Raw genomic sequence first — 16,570 nt, 5'->3', positions numbered from 1 at the left:
TCCTAGTAGGGGTGTCTTCTCACTTTCTCTCTTTCTCTCTCTCTGTATCTCTCAGGTGAGCATACATGCCCTCTGGCAGATTAAAAGAAGTTGAAAAGATTTTCATACTTTTAGTAAAGGCAGGGTACTTTTTTATTGGGTGGTGGAGAAGGTCTCACCAAGATTGAGGAGGTTTTTAAGTTTGCTGGAATCTATATCTGAGGTAGGAGAAACTGCAGTGTAATTGAGTTGCAGATGTGCTATCATTTTAGGCCGCTATTGTCAAAGAACAGAGTCCTTGTGGAAGGGTGGTTACTGTTCTTGGTGATGGAATTAAAGGCTTTTAGGGAAGCTCTAATCATGCAGGGGTAATGATAGTAATGGCCTTAATGTTCCCGAGTGCCTCCTGTTTACCAGCCTTACAAGTTGCTATGCACTTCTATGCTGGATCAAACAATCCTATGGACCGTGTTTCCATTATCCCCATTTTGCAGATGAGAAAATGGTAGACAGAGTTCACATCTAGACAGCTTTGCTTCCTAAACCCTTGTTTATTCTGTCACACCCTCTTGGCTCTATTCCGTATAATCTCTGAAATGTGTCCATCTAACCTTTGCTGAAATCCTCAAGCGTTGCTCACTGCATCTTGTGGCAACTTTTGTAGCATAGGAGAGCTCTACGCATTCAACAGGCACTTCTCTGTTAGAGGGGATGATTATCCCTTTGTGATTTCCGTTTATCAACTCTATGGGAGAGATAGTAACCATTAGAATGTTTCAGTAAGTAGGAACATTGTGTAAGTGCAGGTAAACCACTATGGAAGCTGGAGAGAGAATGATATGTGTCTGGTAGTGTGGTGGTTAAGGTGGCTGGATCCCATGTAGCTGAAAGCATAGTTCAAGTCACAGAACTGATAGCTTGAAAAATAAGCCAACCACGTGTACTTGTGTGCCTAAAACCCAAAAGGAGAAGGGATTGCAGAATGATTATCCCCCATGGAGGGTGTTGCCTTTTCTCTCCTCTCTCTCTCTCTTCCTCTCCAGTGAGCACATACACCCTCTATAAATAGTAAAAAGAACAAAGAAAAAAAAAAGGAAGAAAGGAAGGAAGGAAGGGAGGAAGGAAGGAAGGAAGGAAGGAAGGAAGGAAGGAAGGAAGAGAAAAGGAAAGAAGCGTATTTTCTTCCTCAAAACTTGAATTTCTTTCTTTGATGATGAGCTTACAACATGATGACAGGAACAGGGTGTTCTATTTTCCAACCAGCAGGGGGAGCAATAAACACAAAGTGACATTCTGTAGGCAGAGAAAGGCCATCCAGCCAGCAAGGTGGCTTATGAGTAGGGGTTCTTATCTTGGCTTTAATAGAGTCTGTATTTAAAAGGTTGTTTTTGTTTTTCCCTTAACCTGTTTATGGTTTATTAAGCCACCAGATACCAAGAGCAGTACTACACTAAGAAAAAAATATATTCACTTTGGTGGTAAAATGTATTTTATATTTATGAATGTCTTTATATATGTGATAAATTGCAGATTTGAGGATACTCTTTTAGATTCTAGCAGGATTGTTAATTCTAGTCAAAATTACTCTTGTACCTTGGGTACAAGACATTTGCTTGGAAGCAGTCAAATGAGGACACATGGTCTATGAGGTGATTTGAGGGTCCCTGAGAAACAATCATAATCCTTAGTGCATCCTTCAGGCTAAGTCATCTCACCCTTTATTACTATTCTTAAATAAATAACAAATAAGTATGTTATTTAAAAGGATTAACTCATTAATTGACCTTCATTATTGAGTTTGTTCTTCTTTAAAAAGACTAGGTGGAGGCCAGCAGGTGGCATGGTGATTAAAGTGCTGGATTCCTACATGGTTGATCATGGTTTGAGTTCTGGACCCAGTGAATTGAAACTCACATGGAGCACATGTGCATGCATGCCCAAAATCCTGAGAGGAAAATAGAGGAGAAAGGATTATGGCATGGCCATTCCTCAGGGTGGTGATTCCTCACTTTCCGTCTCTCTCTGTCTCTCCAGTGAGCACACGCCCTATAGCAAAAATATCTCTCAATGAATAAAGTAAAAAGGTCCTGTGGACAGGTGCATTTTGATGTTCCAAAGTATAATTTTGGGTCATACAAGAGGTCTTTAAAATTTTCATAGAAAATACTGTATTAAGAAATAACTGCATGAGTTAAAAACTTTTTTGGGGGAAGCAACAAAATGAACTTCTTCTATGCGTTCTTCTCATGAAATTTTTGAAGTCCTTTCATAAAGTATCTGTCAAGTCTTTTTAAAGTGTAGGACAGAGGGCTCAAAACAGGGAAGTAGAAGAATTTGAGACAAACTTCTATTTTAGTTTGGCCCGGTGCTGGTTGTTTCTTTCAGGTCTTAGCATAGGAGAAGCATGTTCTGAATAATACACAAGATGGGCTATGAAAGTGAAGTTTCAGAAAAGTCTGGGTTTTAATAAAATGAGTAATTCTTCTTTTGTGAAGTGGTTCATAACGTTTTGTGGCTCATGGACCGCACGGAATATCTGGAAATTGTTTTTTTTTTTTCCCCCAAGAAAAATGCACACACATACAAAAAATTTTTTTTTAAAGACAGTTTTGCTACAGGGCATGTGTGCTTGCTGGAGAGACAGAGAGAAACAGAAAGACAGAAAATGAGAAATCATCCCATGGGGGATGGCCATGCCACAATCCCTTCTCCTCCATTCTCCTCTTGGGATTTTGGGCATGCATGCACACATGCCAAGCTTCAGTTTCAAGCCTTTGGGTTGGGACTCAAACTGCAGTTGACCATGTGGAAGTCCAGCAACATAATCATTACGCTATCTACTGGTCCCGTATACATACAAAACATGCTATCTTAGGAGTTCATTGATGTGCTGCACTTCCCTAGAAGCCAATCGTAAGTCCTTCTTTACTAGTCTCTAAAATGAATCTGGAGTGCATTTACCCCACAAAGAGTGCAAAATGATCCACTAGAGTATGAACTTCCCTATTAGTATGTATTTTCTGTCTTTTTAAAGTTTTTTTGCTTAGAGGTTTTATATTGCACATATTAATTCCATAATATATGCATAATATTTATATGTAGATACATAAAATTAGTTGTAGGAGTTCAAATGTTTTACTGATAGGGAGGTACAACTCAAGAGTGATAGGCTGTCAATTTAGAGAGTGGTGCTAATCAGATTTAAATTTGGGTTGTGAGATGGTGGTACAGCTGAACAACATGATACTGCGAGAGGCTGACTTACCTGGAGAGGTTCTGGGTTCACATCCAAAGACCTCCCAGCATTCGCCAGGTATACATGTTCCTGTGCTCTGGGGCTGGCTGAAGCTAGGCATGAATTATGACATTAAAACCTCGTTAGGAGAGCTTTCTCTATTTTTTTTCTCTCACTTATAGAAAAAAAAAAAAAAACTTGAAAAATTTAAATTGTAGTCTTCTCTCCCTGAACTAGAGGGCCAATTACAAGAGATTAAACTGAGTGATTAGAGCCAGTGATTGAAAATTTTTAATCTAAGGAAAACAAGTAACATTTCTGCTTATAAAGATTCAGTGCTTTCACAAAAGCTCTGTAGGGTCCCCACAAAGGTTCTGTGAGACAGGTTGAGTAGGTATGCTAATAAAAATCTCTGAGCACAGGTATGTAAAACCAATTCTCAGGGAACTTTAGAGCCTTTCCCAAGGGCCTTTGGCTAGTCAGTGGTGGAGCTAGTGCTCATCGCTTTGGCTGCTGACCACAAATTGTGTACTCATTTCACTGAACCTCAGGGATAAGTCAATCATTATGGCTGTTTAGGGCCCCATTGCTGCAGTTGCTGGTGTTCCCTGAGGATATGGAGTTGTTGAATCCTTGGCTGATCAGGGCACAGTGATAGGAAATATATTTTAGCTACTTGATCAGGGGGCCAGAAAGCTGAGCCAACAATTCAGCATTAGCGCTCTCTTGTTGGTACTGTAATACCAACATATTTCAAAACAGATAGAGGGCTCTGGAAGGGTTTAGATACATCTATGTACAAAAGAGATTTACAATAGCTTATTAAATGGGAGTTGTGAGGCTGGCTTCATGAGAAGTGCCAACCACTCTTTCTTCCAAATTTCCCCTGGTGCCACTGTCAAAGGCAAAGTATTCACCTAGATAGAATATTGTTCTGACCCAGAATGACACTTCCAACTTTTATATATAATTTTATATAAAATTTTTATATTTATATTAAAAATAAAAATATTTTGATTTTTTATATACAATCCACTGTTTGAACTTCTTTTTCAGTGATATTAAGTGGAATAGCATAAAACAGGCTTTAAAGATAATAAGTGTGTTCAGCATTGCTCAGGTGTCTTTGCTCTTTGCCAGCACATTAGCTATATTGATTTTTGAATTTTAAATGACCCTTTCTACTGGGCTTGATTAATATTTCCTCCACCGATCTTGGTTACCTGTTCTTTCCCTCTCTCATGTGCAATCTTCTTCCCTCTCACACAAGTTAGAGGTGCCTGACCTTTACTCAGTGAAGGGTCCAGAAGGTTGTGAGGAATATCCCTTGGGTTTTGTGTTAGCTTCTAAGGGGGCTGGTCATGGAAGGGTAAGCCTTCACTGGATTGTTCTATGTCCATTTTTCAAGGCCAGGACCTGGGAACATTCACAGCGGCTCTCCTCGCTTGTATGTTCTAGAGAAGACACATTTAGCTAGACAGATTTGAAGGTGAAGTTAAATAACTAGCAAGGGAGGCCAGTCAATCAAAATATCACTGTTACTGCATAAGAGTAAGGTTAATTTCCTGAGCTTCCCTCTAATTAATTAATAGTGTCCTCTGCTATCCTCGGAGGACATTTTGTTTAAAATTCTGTTTCACACATTATTTTACTCTGTCTCTGCATTTGAACTGTGAGATCCCTGAGGATGCTGCTGCCTGATACAGCTTTGTACACCTTCTCCAGTGTCTCTCAGGGTGGGTACATGGGAAATGATGACTTTCTGGGCAGGCTTTCCTTTCTGTGGCTAGAAATAGTCACGTGGGAGGTTGACCAGATGGTCACTCCTCAACCACTATTGTTTTCACTTGTTGACTGCATCTTCCTTGTTATAATATTTTAAGAGTAAATTTGTTGTAGATGACAAAAGTAATTTCATTATAGCAACTTTGAAAACTTTAGGCATAAAAATCATTCCTAACCTTACTATACTCACGCACCTACACTAAGCATTATTATTATGATTAAATTATTATTATTTTTGCTAGCAGCTATAGAGTACATGTATACACTAGAGTCAGAGAGACAGAGAAAGAGAGAGAGGAGAAAGCATCTTTTATTGGGAAATGGTCATGTCACAATCCCTTGTTCTCCATCTCTCTCTCCTTGAGGGATTTTAGGCATGTGTACACATGTGCACAGAGTCTCCAGCCTCTGGGTCCAGGACTCAAAAGTTAGTTATGTGGGATCAGGCTGCCTTAACCACCAAGCCATGGAACAGGCCCACTCATAGCACTTTTATACGCATATTTAATACATTTCTAATAGTAATGTACTTGACTATTATAAAGACTGAACATTCTATTCTAAGCAGTTTTTATTTTGTTTATTCACCCTTAAAAAATGCCATCTGGGGACTGGCAAGTGGCATGGTAGTTGGTGTGCTGGATTCTCATGTAGCCGACTGTGGTTTGCTTTGAACCTGTTGGCTTGCTTTCTCACTTTCCTTTTCTCTCTCTGTCTCTCTCTGTTCAAATTAAAAAGAATAGTAATAAATAAAATTAAATAAATAATTCTAAAAAGAAAATACTATTAAGCCTCCAAAATGTATCTCACTTTGCATCCTATTGCTGTATCATAGTTTGTTTTTTCATCATTACTTATTGTTTCCTCATTGCTACCTATGATATAGACCATTATTTAACATTTTTTTCTATGCTCTCATGCTGATGAGTAAGTAATTATTAACTATTGGCTTAGGAAATCTGCTGATTCAATTCAATTTGACAAAGGTCATTATTTTCTAACACATTGTTTGGCCCACAGTTAGTACTCAACAAATGCTGGTTTTCTTCCTTGTACCATAAGCCTAAGAGCATAATTCATATTTAATCCAGAGATTTCTAACTGCCTTATCATGCACATTTGCCCTGGCCATTACAATGATTAATGTTGAGGGAGTACTAGCATTTTGATGCCAGGGTTTAGTTTTCTTTATATCATTTGATCAGGTATATTGATTCATTCTTGTGAGATAGGATGTTAGAGCTACAAAGGACTGTGGAAGTAATCTTATCCAGTGGTTCCTAATTGGTGCACAACAGAATTTTACAGGATGCTGAAGAATACTGATTCCTTACTAAATCTGAACTTTGTGGATGAGGACTGTGAATCCGCATTTAACAAACATCTCAGTGTTCTGACTCAAGTGGTGGAAGGACCAAGATTCAGCATTATTATTTGGTTAGTAAACCTTGCTAATGACTCTTTAATGTTAGATTTTTTTCCTTATGTTCAGTCTTTTCCTTTGAAAACTAATTAAATCTTGAGATGACTTATAACAGGGGGCAAACATTACAATCATAGTTACGTTCTGCAACCGGAAATAAGTTCTATATGAATTTTAACATTTTACTTGTCACATTACTATGTTTAAGTGTATTAAAGATGTCAGTGAAAGGTGCAGGGGAGGAAACTGAACTTGATTTGACAGGTAGGTGTTCATGGTACTATTACCCACAACTGTCTATGCTGATTGACAGCACACCCATTATCTCTTAAGAGGCATTGTGCTCAGTTGCATCAAATGTAAGTGGATGGCATTTTTACTGAATATTTGAAACTGTTTTAGTTCATAGCATTAATTGTGCATAGACCGACTTTCAGCCACCATTACAAGTGTTTAATAGACAATAAACCAGAAATTTCTATGGACCTTTGCTTATAGCAAACTTAGCTCAACAATGCCATGTTGCTTAAGTATTACACATTCTGAGTAGGGCAAATGTTTAATAGGAAGAGAAGGAATCTTCCCCGAATCATAACTATGAAAACAAAAACACAGAGGCTCAGAGACTCAAGGTCCTTCAACCAAAATGAGCAGAGACAGAATTGGAGCTCGGATCTCCTGGGTCCTTGTTCCCTGCTCTTTCTACCATACCAAACTGCCCTTTTTGCATAATTTCTATCTAATGAGAGGCACTTGGTCTAATGGCTGGTAGAGATGCATATTACATTGCCAAGAGCATTGAAGCAAGGAATTTTACTCAATATTTTCTTTTGGAAAACCAAACATGCTTTATTTCATTTTTCTCCACAATTTATTTAAACATCTCACATATACAAAATAGGTACAATTTAATGTTTCTGCTTGTCCAAGAAACCAGGATTCTTTGGAACCACCGAAAAGGATGAAAATGAGACTGGCAAAGAACAAATGCTGAATCTAAAGAAGAGGACAACCTTGGGCAAATGATCTGCATACTTTTGGTGACAAGATGGAAAATATGGATGCTAAATCAAATAAAAAAACACATGACACAACTCAATACAGAGGAGTATTTCTTCGCAAAATTTTCTAGCACCATCAACATTCTTCAAGTATCTGAAACACTATTAGTTAGCACCTTTGCATTATGAACAAAACAAAATAAGTACCTCAGTTCATCTCTGTATAGGTCAGCACCTAAAGGATGTGGATCACACTCACAGGAAAGTGTTTTGAGGTAGTTTAAGCCTTTGGAAGTTTGGGTCTTAAACTTCCCTCTGTGGAAGATATTCAAAAGCCACAAGTGGTGCACGTGTTCATGGTTTTTATTTTATTTTTCAATTTTTATTTTGGTTTTCTTACAAAGGTTGACATTTTCCACAACAGGTGTAAGAGTGTTGAAAAAAAAATCCAAATCTTTTGGGGAGGGGGGAGAGGGAGAGGAAGTTAATTAAATTGTATTGCACAATGCTCTGATCAATCCTTCTCCTTCTCTTTTGCCCACAATTTAAACAAGTAGTTGTGCAGAAGTGGAAGGATTCAGCTTTCAGTTAAAAAGAAAAAAGAAGAAATGGTAAAGAGCAAAATTTATTTTCAGATTTCTTTTTTTTTTTTAATTTAGGTAGAGTTCATTTATTTGAAACAGACGGGGCCAAGGTCCACACGGAATTCTTGGTCATTGCCACCAATGTCCAAAGGTGCAATATCAAGGAAGGGCAGGCGAGATGGCTTATTTGTTCTGTATTCGATGATTGTCTTTCCCCATTCATTTGTCTTTTTCTGTTTAAAAGAGAGAAAAGAAGACATACATAAAGCAGCACTATTTATGACTCCGATAACATCCACACTTTAGATTTTTATGAGAATCACTTTTTTGGCTTGCCCATGTCACATGAAGACTTGTGTCCCAGGTGAACAAGTTTCTCTTTGAAAAAGCAGCATCAAGGAGGTCTTTTAGTGAAGAGACTGGGGCCCCTGCCAGTCTAATTTGTTTTTATGAGGTAGAGAGAGAGAATGACATGGACAGAGACTGAAAAGGAGAGGAAGTAAACAGGGAAGAAGAGAAAAAGAGAAAGTATTTATTGACCATGCTGCAATCCTCCTGTCCTAGCCTCCCAATTAGCTAGTGCTATAGGTGTGCAGCCCCTACCAGTACAATTTTTAAGAAATATTTCAACACACTTTCTAAGTAACTTGCTTCTATTATATCATTTTCAGGATTAGTGTGTATGTGTGAGTGAGTGAGTACTGGGAAAGAATTAGGGAGATATTCAACATTGCTTTTGGGGACTTTTAATTTTTCTATTTTTTTCTATTTTTTTGAGAGATTTTTGCTATAGGGCATGTGCACTTGCCAGAAAGATAGAGAGAGACAGAGAGACAGAGAGGCTCAGCGGCTCAAGGTCATTCAGCCAAAATGAGCAGAGACAGAATTGGAGCTCAGATTTCCTAGGTCCTTGTTCTCTGTGAGAGAAATACCCCTTCCCCCCCCCCGCCCCGGGGAGATGGCCATGCTACAATCCCTTCTCTTCCATTCTCCTCTTGGGATTTTGGGCACACATGCACATGTGCTCTACGTGAGTTTAAGCCACAGGTCTGGGACTCGAACTGCGGTTGACTACATGGGAGTCCAGCAACATTGCCATTATACCAAATGCTGGTCCCTTAATTTTTCTTCTATGTATAGCATAATGTAGAGAAATCATAAATCAAACATCAAGTGTATACCATATTAATAAGTAAAATAAAATGCATACAGCTATAAGCTATAATTTAGGCCCTTTAAACCTCAAGAATTTTAAATTCTGGGCATATAGCACCATTTAAGAAATTCACATTAGAGGGAAAATGAACTATGCACAGGCATTACATGTATTCAATATTTCAGAAAACAATATCTGATAAAAATAACTCTAGATTTACCATCTGAATTTAAGTAAATACATTTATAAAAAAAAAGATTGAATATGTTAGGTCTCCCATTCACAGGTTAATTTAATAGTCTAAGCTATAAGCTAGAACTCCCCCCAAGTAACTCTCCCTCACCACCCCAAGCAAATGCTATTCCCATGTTTCACTATTACTTACAGAGCAGCCATCTACAAGAACAGTGTAAGTGAATCTGCTGTTGCCCTCGGCAACAAGTTCAACATCATTGGAGCCCTGCAGAATGACAGCCTTTTTCAGGTTGCCAGTCTCCTCATCCATGTAGGCAATGCTGTTCTTGCAGTGGTAGGTGATGTTTTGAGAGGCATAGTTGGCTAGCAGGCGCATGAAGGCAAGTTGAGTAGCCATTTCCTTGGAGGTCCCTCCTTCCACATAGGGTCCCCACAAAGGTTCTGTGAGACAGGTTGAGTAGGTATGCTAATAAAAATCTCTGAGCACAGGTATGTAAAACCAATTCTCAGGGAACTTTAGAGCCTTTCCCAAGGGCCTTTGGCTAGTCAGTGGTGGAGCTAGTGCTCATCGCTTTGGCTGCTGACCACAAATTGTGTACTCATTTCACTGAACCTCAGGGATAAGTCAATCATTATGGCTGTTTAGGGCCCCATTGCTGCAGTTGCTGGTGTTCCCTGAGGATATGGAGTTGTTGAATCCTTGGCTGATCAGGGCACAGTGATAGGAAATATATTTTAGCTACTTGATCAGGGGGCCAGAAAGCTGAGCCAACAATTCAGCATTAGCGCTCTCTTGTTGGTACTGTAATACCAACATATTTCAAAACAGATAGAGGGCTCTGGAAGGGTTTAGATACATCTATGTACAAAAGAGATTTACAATAGCTTATTAAATGGGAGTTGTGAGGCTGGCTTCATGAGAAGTGCCAACCACTCTTTCTTCCAAATTTCCCCTGGTGCCACTGTCAAAGGCAAAGTATTCACCTAGATAGAATATTGTTCTGACCCAGAATGACACTTCCAACTTTTATATATAATTTTATATAAAATTTTTATATTTATATTAAAAATAAAAATATTTTGATTTTTTATATACAATCCACTGTTTGAACTTCTTTTTCAGTGATATTAAGTGGAATAGCATAAAACAGGCTTTAAAGATAATAAGTGTGTTCAGCATTGCTCAGGTGTCTTTGCTCTTTGCCAGCACATTAGCTATATTGATTTTTGAATTTTAAATGACCCTTTCTACTGGGCTTGATTAATATTTCCTCCACCGATCTTGGTTACCTGTTCTTTCCCTCTCTCATGTGCAATCTTCTTCCCTCTCACACAAGTTAGAGGTGCCTGACCTTTACTCAGTGAAGGGTCCAGAAGGTTGTGAGGAATATCCCTTGGGTTTTGTGTTAGCTTCTAAGGGGGCTGGTCATGGAAGGGTAAGCCTTCACTGGATTGTTCTATGTCCATTTTTCAAGGCCAGGACCTGGGAACATTCACAGCGGCTCTCCTCGCTTGTATGTTCTAGAGAAGACACATTTAGCTAGACAGATTTGAAGGTGAAGTTAAATAACTAGCAAGGGAGGCCAGTCAATCAAAATATCACTGTTACTGCATAAGAGTAAGGTTAATTTCCTGAGCTTCCCTCTAATTAATTAATAGTGTCCTCTGCTATCCTCGGAGGACATTTTGTTTAAAATTCTGTTTCACACATTATTTTACTCTGTCTCTGCATTTGAACTGTGAGATCCCTGAGGATGCTGCTGCCTGATACAGCTTTGTACACCTTCTCCAGTGTCTCTCAGGGTGGGTACATGGGAAATGATGACTTTCTGGGCAGGCTTTCCTTTCTGTGGCTAGAAATAGTCACGTGGGAGGTTGACCAGATGGTCACTCCTCAACCACTATTGTTTTCACTTGTTGACTGCATCTTCCTTGTTATAATATTTTAAGAGTAAATTTGTTGTAGATGACAAAAGTAATTTCATTATAGCAACTTTGAAAACTTTAGGCATAAAAATCATTCCTAACCTTACTATACTCACGCACCTACACTAAGCATTATTATTATGATTAAATTATTATTATTTTTGCTAGCAGCTATAGAGTACATGTATACACTAGAGTCAGAGAGACAGAGAAAGAGAGAGAGGAGAAAGCATCTTTTATTGGGAAATGGTCATGTCACAATCCCTTGTTCTCCATCTCTCTCTCCTTGAGGGATTTTAGGCATGTGTACACATGTGCACAGAGTCTCCAGCCTCTGGGTCCAGGACTCAAAAGTTAGTTATGTGGGATCAGGCTGCCTTAACCACCAAGCCATGGAACAGGCCCACTCATAGCACTTTTATACGCATATTTAATACATTTCTAATAGTAATGTACTTGACTATTATAAAGACTGAACATTCTATTCTAAGCAGTTTTTATTTTGTTTATTCACCCTTAAAAAATGCCATCTGGGGACTGGCAAGTGGCATGGTAGTTGGTGTGCTGGATTCTCATGTAGCCGACTGTGGTTTGCTTTGAACCTGTTGGCTTGCTTTCTCACTTTCCTTTTCTCTCTCTGTCTCTCTCTGTTCAAATTAAAAAGAATAGTAATAAATAAAATTAAATAAATAATTCTAAAAAGAAAATACTATTAAGCCTCCAAAATGTATCTCACTTTGCATCCTATTGCTGTATCATAGTTTGTTTTTTCATCATTACTTATTGTTTCCTCATTGCTACCTATGATATAGACCATTATTTAACATTTTTTTCTATGCTCTCATGCTGATGAGTAAGTAATTATTAACTATTGGCTTAGGAAATCTGCTGATTCAATTCAATTTGACAAAGGTCATTATTTTCTAACACATTGTTTGGCCCACAGTTAGTACTCAACAAATGCTGGTTTTCTTCCTTGTACCATAAGCCTAAGAGCATAATTCATATTTAATCCAGAGATTTCTAACTGCCTTATCATGCACATTTGCCCTGGCCATTACAATGATTAATGTTGAGGGAGTACTAGCATTTTGATGCCAGGGTTTAGTTTTCTTTATATCATTTGATCAGGTATATTGATTCATTCTTGTGAGATAGGATGTTAGAGCTACAAAGGACTGTGGAAGTAATCTTATCCAGTGGTTCCTAATTGGTGCACAACAGAATTTTACAGGATGCTGAAGAATACTGATTCCTTACTAAATCTGAACTTTGTGGATGAGGACTGTGAATCCGCATTTAACAAACATCTCAGTGTTCTGACTCAAGTGGTGGAAGGACCAAGATTCAGCATTATTATTTGGTTAGTAAACCTTGCTAATGACTCTTTAATGTTAGATTTTTTTCCTTATGTTCAGTCTTTTCCTTTGAAAACTAATTAAATCTTGAGATGACTTATAACAGGGGGCAAACATTACAATCATAGTTACGTTCTGCAACCGGAAATAAGTTCTATATGAATTTTAACATTTTACTTGTCACATTACTATGTTTAAGTGTATTAAAGATGTCAGTGAAAGGTGCAGGGGAGGAAACTGAACTTGATTTGACAGGTAGGTGTTCATGGTACTATTACCCACAACTGTCTATGCTGATTGACAGCACACCCATTATCTCTTAAGAGGCATTGTGCTCAGTTGCATCAAATGTAAGTGGATGGCATTTTTACTGAATATTTGAAACTGTTTTAGTTCATAGCATTAATTGTGCATAGACCGACTTTCAGCCACCATTACAAGTGTTTAATAGACAATAAACCAGAAATTTCTATGGACCTTTGCTTATAGCAAACTTAGCTCAACAATGCCATGTTGCTTAAGTATTACACATTCTGAGTAGGGCAAATGTTTAATAGGAAGAGAAGGAATCTTCCCCGAATCATAACTATGAAAACAAAAACACAGAGGCTCAGAGACTCAAGGTCCTTCAACCAAAATGAGCAGAGACAGAATTGGAGCTCGGATCTCCTGGGTCCTTGTTCCCTGCTCTTTCTACCATACCAAACTGCCCTTTTTGCATAATTTCTATCTAATGAGAGGCACTTGGTCTAATGGCTGGTAGAGATGCATATTACATTGCCAAGAGCATTGAAGCAAGGAATTTTACTCAATATTTTCTTTTGGAAAACCAAACATGCTTTATTTCATTTTTCTCCACAATTTATTTAAACATCTCACATATACAAAATAGGTACAATTTAATGTTTCTGCTTGTCCAAGAAACCAGGATTCTTTGGAACCACCGAAAAGGATGAAAATGAGACTGGCAAAGAACAAATGCTGAATCTAAAGAAGAGGACAACCTTGGGCAAATGATCTGCATACTTTTGGTGACAAGATGGAAAATATGGATGCTAAATCAAATAAAAAAACACATGACACAACTCAATACAGAGGAGTATTTCTTCGCAAAATTTTCTAGCACCATCAACATTCTTCAAGTATCTGAAACACTATTAGTTAGCACCTTTGCATTATGAACAAAACAAAATAAGTACCTCAGTTCATCTCTGTATAGGTCAGCACCTAAAGGATGTGGATCACACTCACAGGAAAGTGTTTTGAGGTAGTTTAAGCCTTTGGAAGTTTGGGTCTTAAACTTCCCTCTGTGGAAGATATTCAAAAGCCACAAGTGGTGCACGTGTTCATGGTTTTTATTTTATTTTTCAATTTTTATTTTGGTTTTCTTACAAAGGTTGACATTTTCCACAACAGGTGTAAGAGTGTTGAAAAAAAAATCCAAATCTTTTGGGGAGGGGGGAGAGGGAGAGGAAGTTAATTAAATTGTATTGCACAATGCTCTGATCAATCCTTCTCCTTCTCTTTTGCCCACAATTTAAACAAGTAGTTGTGCAGAAGTGGAAGGATTCAGCTTTCAGTTAAAAAGAAAAAAGAAGAAATGGTAAAGAGCAAAATTTATTTTCAGATTTCTTTTTTTTTTTTAATTTAGGTAGAGTTCATTTATTTGAAACAGACGGGGCCAAGGTCCACACGGAATTCTTGGTCATTGCCACCAATGTCCAAAGGTGCAATATCAAGGAAGGGCAGGCGAGATGGCTTATTTGTTCTGTATTCGATGATTGTCTTTCCCCATTCATTTGTCTTTTTCTGTTTAAAAGAGAGAAAAGAAGACATACATAAAGCAGCACTATTTATGACTCCGATAACATCCACACTTTAGATTTTTATGAGAATCACTTTTTTGGCTTGCCCATGTCACATGAAGACTTGTGTCCCAGGTGAACAAGTTTCTCTTTGAAAAAGCAGCATCAAGGAGGTCTTTTAGTGAAGAGACTGGGGCCCCTGCCAGTCTAATTTGTTTTTATGAGGTAGAGAGAGAGAATGACATGGACAGAGACTGAAAAGGAGAGGAAGTAAACAGGGAAGAAGAGAAAAAGAGAAAGTATTTATTGACCATGCTGCAATCCTCCTGTCCTAGCCTCCCAATTAGCTAGTGCTATAGGTGTGCAGCCCCTACCAGTACAATTTTTAAGAAATATTTCAACACACTTTCTAAGTAACTTGCTTCTATTATATCATTTTCAGGATTAGTGTGTATGTGTGAGTGAGTGAGTACTGGGAAAGAATTAGGGAGATATTCAACATTGCTTTTGGGGACTTTTAATTTTTCTATTTTTTTCTATTTTTTTGAGAGATTTTTGCTATAGGGCATGTGCACTTGCCAGAAAGATAGAGAGAGACAGAGAGACAGAGAGGCTCAGCGGCTCAAGGTCATTCAGCCAAAATGAGCAGAGACAGAATTGGAGCTCAGATTTCCTAGGTCCTTGTTCTCTGTGAGAGAAATACACCTTCCCCCCCCCCGCCCCGGGGAGATGGCCATGCTACAATCCCTTCTCTTCCATTCTCCTCTTGGGATTTTGGGCACACATGCACATGTGCTCTACGTGAGTTTAAGCCACAGGTCTGGGACTCGAACTGCGGTTGACTACATGGGAGTCCAGCAACATTGCCATTATACCAAATGCTGGTCCCTTAATTTTTCTTCTATGTATAGCATAATGTAGAGAAATCATAAATCAAACATCAAGTGTATACCATATTAATAAGTAAAATAAAATGCATACAGCTATAAGCTATAATTTAGGCCCTTTAAACCTCAAGAATTTTAAATTCTGGGCATATAGCACCATTTAAGAAATTCACATTAGAGGGAAAATGAACTATGCACAGGCATTACATGTATTCAATATTTCAGAAAACAATATCTGATAAAAATAACTCTAGATTTACCATCTGAATTTAAGTAAATACATTTATAAAAAAAAAGATTGAATATGTTAGGTCTCCCATTCACAGGTTAATTTAATAGTCTAAGCTATAAGCTAGAACTCCCCCCAAGTAACTCTCCCTCACCACCCCAAGCAAATGCTATTCCCATGTTTCACTATTACTTACAGAGCAGCCATCTACAAGAACAGTGTAAGTGAATCTGCTGTTGCCCTCGGCAACAAGTTCAACATCATTGGAGCCCTGCAGAATGACAGCCTTTTTCAGGTTGCCAGTCTCCTCATCCATGTAGGCAATGCTGTTCTTGCAGTGGTAGGTGATGTTTTGAGAGGCATAGTTGGCTAGCAGGCGCATGAAGGCAAGTTGAGTAGCCATTTCCTTGGAGGTCACTCCTTCCACATTGTATTCAAACTACAAGGAAGAAGATGGAGATTCCAATTAAGTGGAAGGCTCAGAGACTAAGTGTCTAATAAAGAAAAAAAAAAAAAGGTCTTGTATGGGAAGGAACTAAGATGCAAGCCTTAGAAAAAAGTTACTTTTTAAAGAAATTTAATCAAGTTGTCTTGGAAGTATCAGTTACCTAAATGGACATGACACAGCAGTCTGAAGCCAGGTCATCTAAACAAAATATCTGTTTTAGTTAAGTTGTATGTGTAGGTTTCCTCTTTACAATAAGAGCAAGGAGATAGAGATTTGGATCTCTTTCTTTTTCTGCAATTCTGTAATTTATTGAATTCTAGTAAGAATTCAATAAAGCTGGTGAAAAGGTTTGATTAAAAATTCAGAAAGTTGCTTGCATTCTGAAAGGTGGGGCTATATTGTGACCATTGCTCCTTTACACTGACTGACATTTGTCGGTATGTCCAATGATTACCAATGAAGTCAAATTTGAATAAGAACTTTGAATGACATGGATGTGTCCAATCAATTCACCTTTTATTGTGCAATTGAGGACAGAATTGGAACCTGAGGACAGAAT

At 38.1% G+C, this 16,570-nt stretch overlaps 2 protein-coding genes across 2 annotated transcripts in view; both read right to left on the bottom strand.

Annotated features, from left to right (window-relative positions):
- Positions 1-7,768: 7,768 nt before the first annotated feature.
- Positions 7,769-9,765, bottom strand: LOC102495359 (collagen alpha-2(I) chain). Its single transcript, XM_006157478.2, has 2 exons — positions 9,549-9,765; positions 7,769-8,240 (listed from the first exon to the last, which is right to left on the bottom strand). The coding sequence occupies exons 1-2, from the start codon at positions 9,753-9,755 to the stop codon at positions 8,094-8,096; spliced, it is 354 nt and encodes a 117-aa protein (XP_006157540.1). The 5' UTR covers positions 9,756-9,765; the 3' UTR covers positions 7,769-8,093.
- A 4,214-nt stretch (positions 9,766-13,979) lies between these two features.
- COL1A2 (collagen type I alpha 2 chain) overlaps positions 13,980-16,570 on the bottom strand; it is a 38,065-nt gene continuing 35,474 nt past the window's right edge. The window contains exons 51-52 of the mRNA XM_006157479.3: positions 15,760-16,002; positions 13,980-14,451 (exon numbers count right to left, since the gene is read on the bottom strand). Of these exons, the coding sequence (XP_006157541.1) occupies positions 14,305-14,451; positions 15,760-16,002 (390 nt within the window). The 3' untranslated portion in view covers positions 13,980-14,304. The remainder of the gene's footprint in view (positions 14,452-15,759; positions 16,003-16,570) is intronic.

This window comes from Tupaia chinensis, unplaced genomic scaffold, assembly GCF_000334495.1.
Source record: "Tupaia chinensis unplaced genomic scaffold, TupChi_1.0 Scaffold000544_1, whole genome shotgun sequence".
Classification (NCBI taxonomy): domain Eukaryota; kingdom Metazoa; phylum Chordata; class Mammalia; order Scandentia; family Tupaiidae; genus Tupaia; species Tupaia belangeri.
This window is presented reverse-complemented; position numbering and strand designations above follow the sequence as displayed.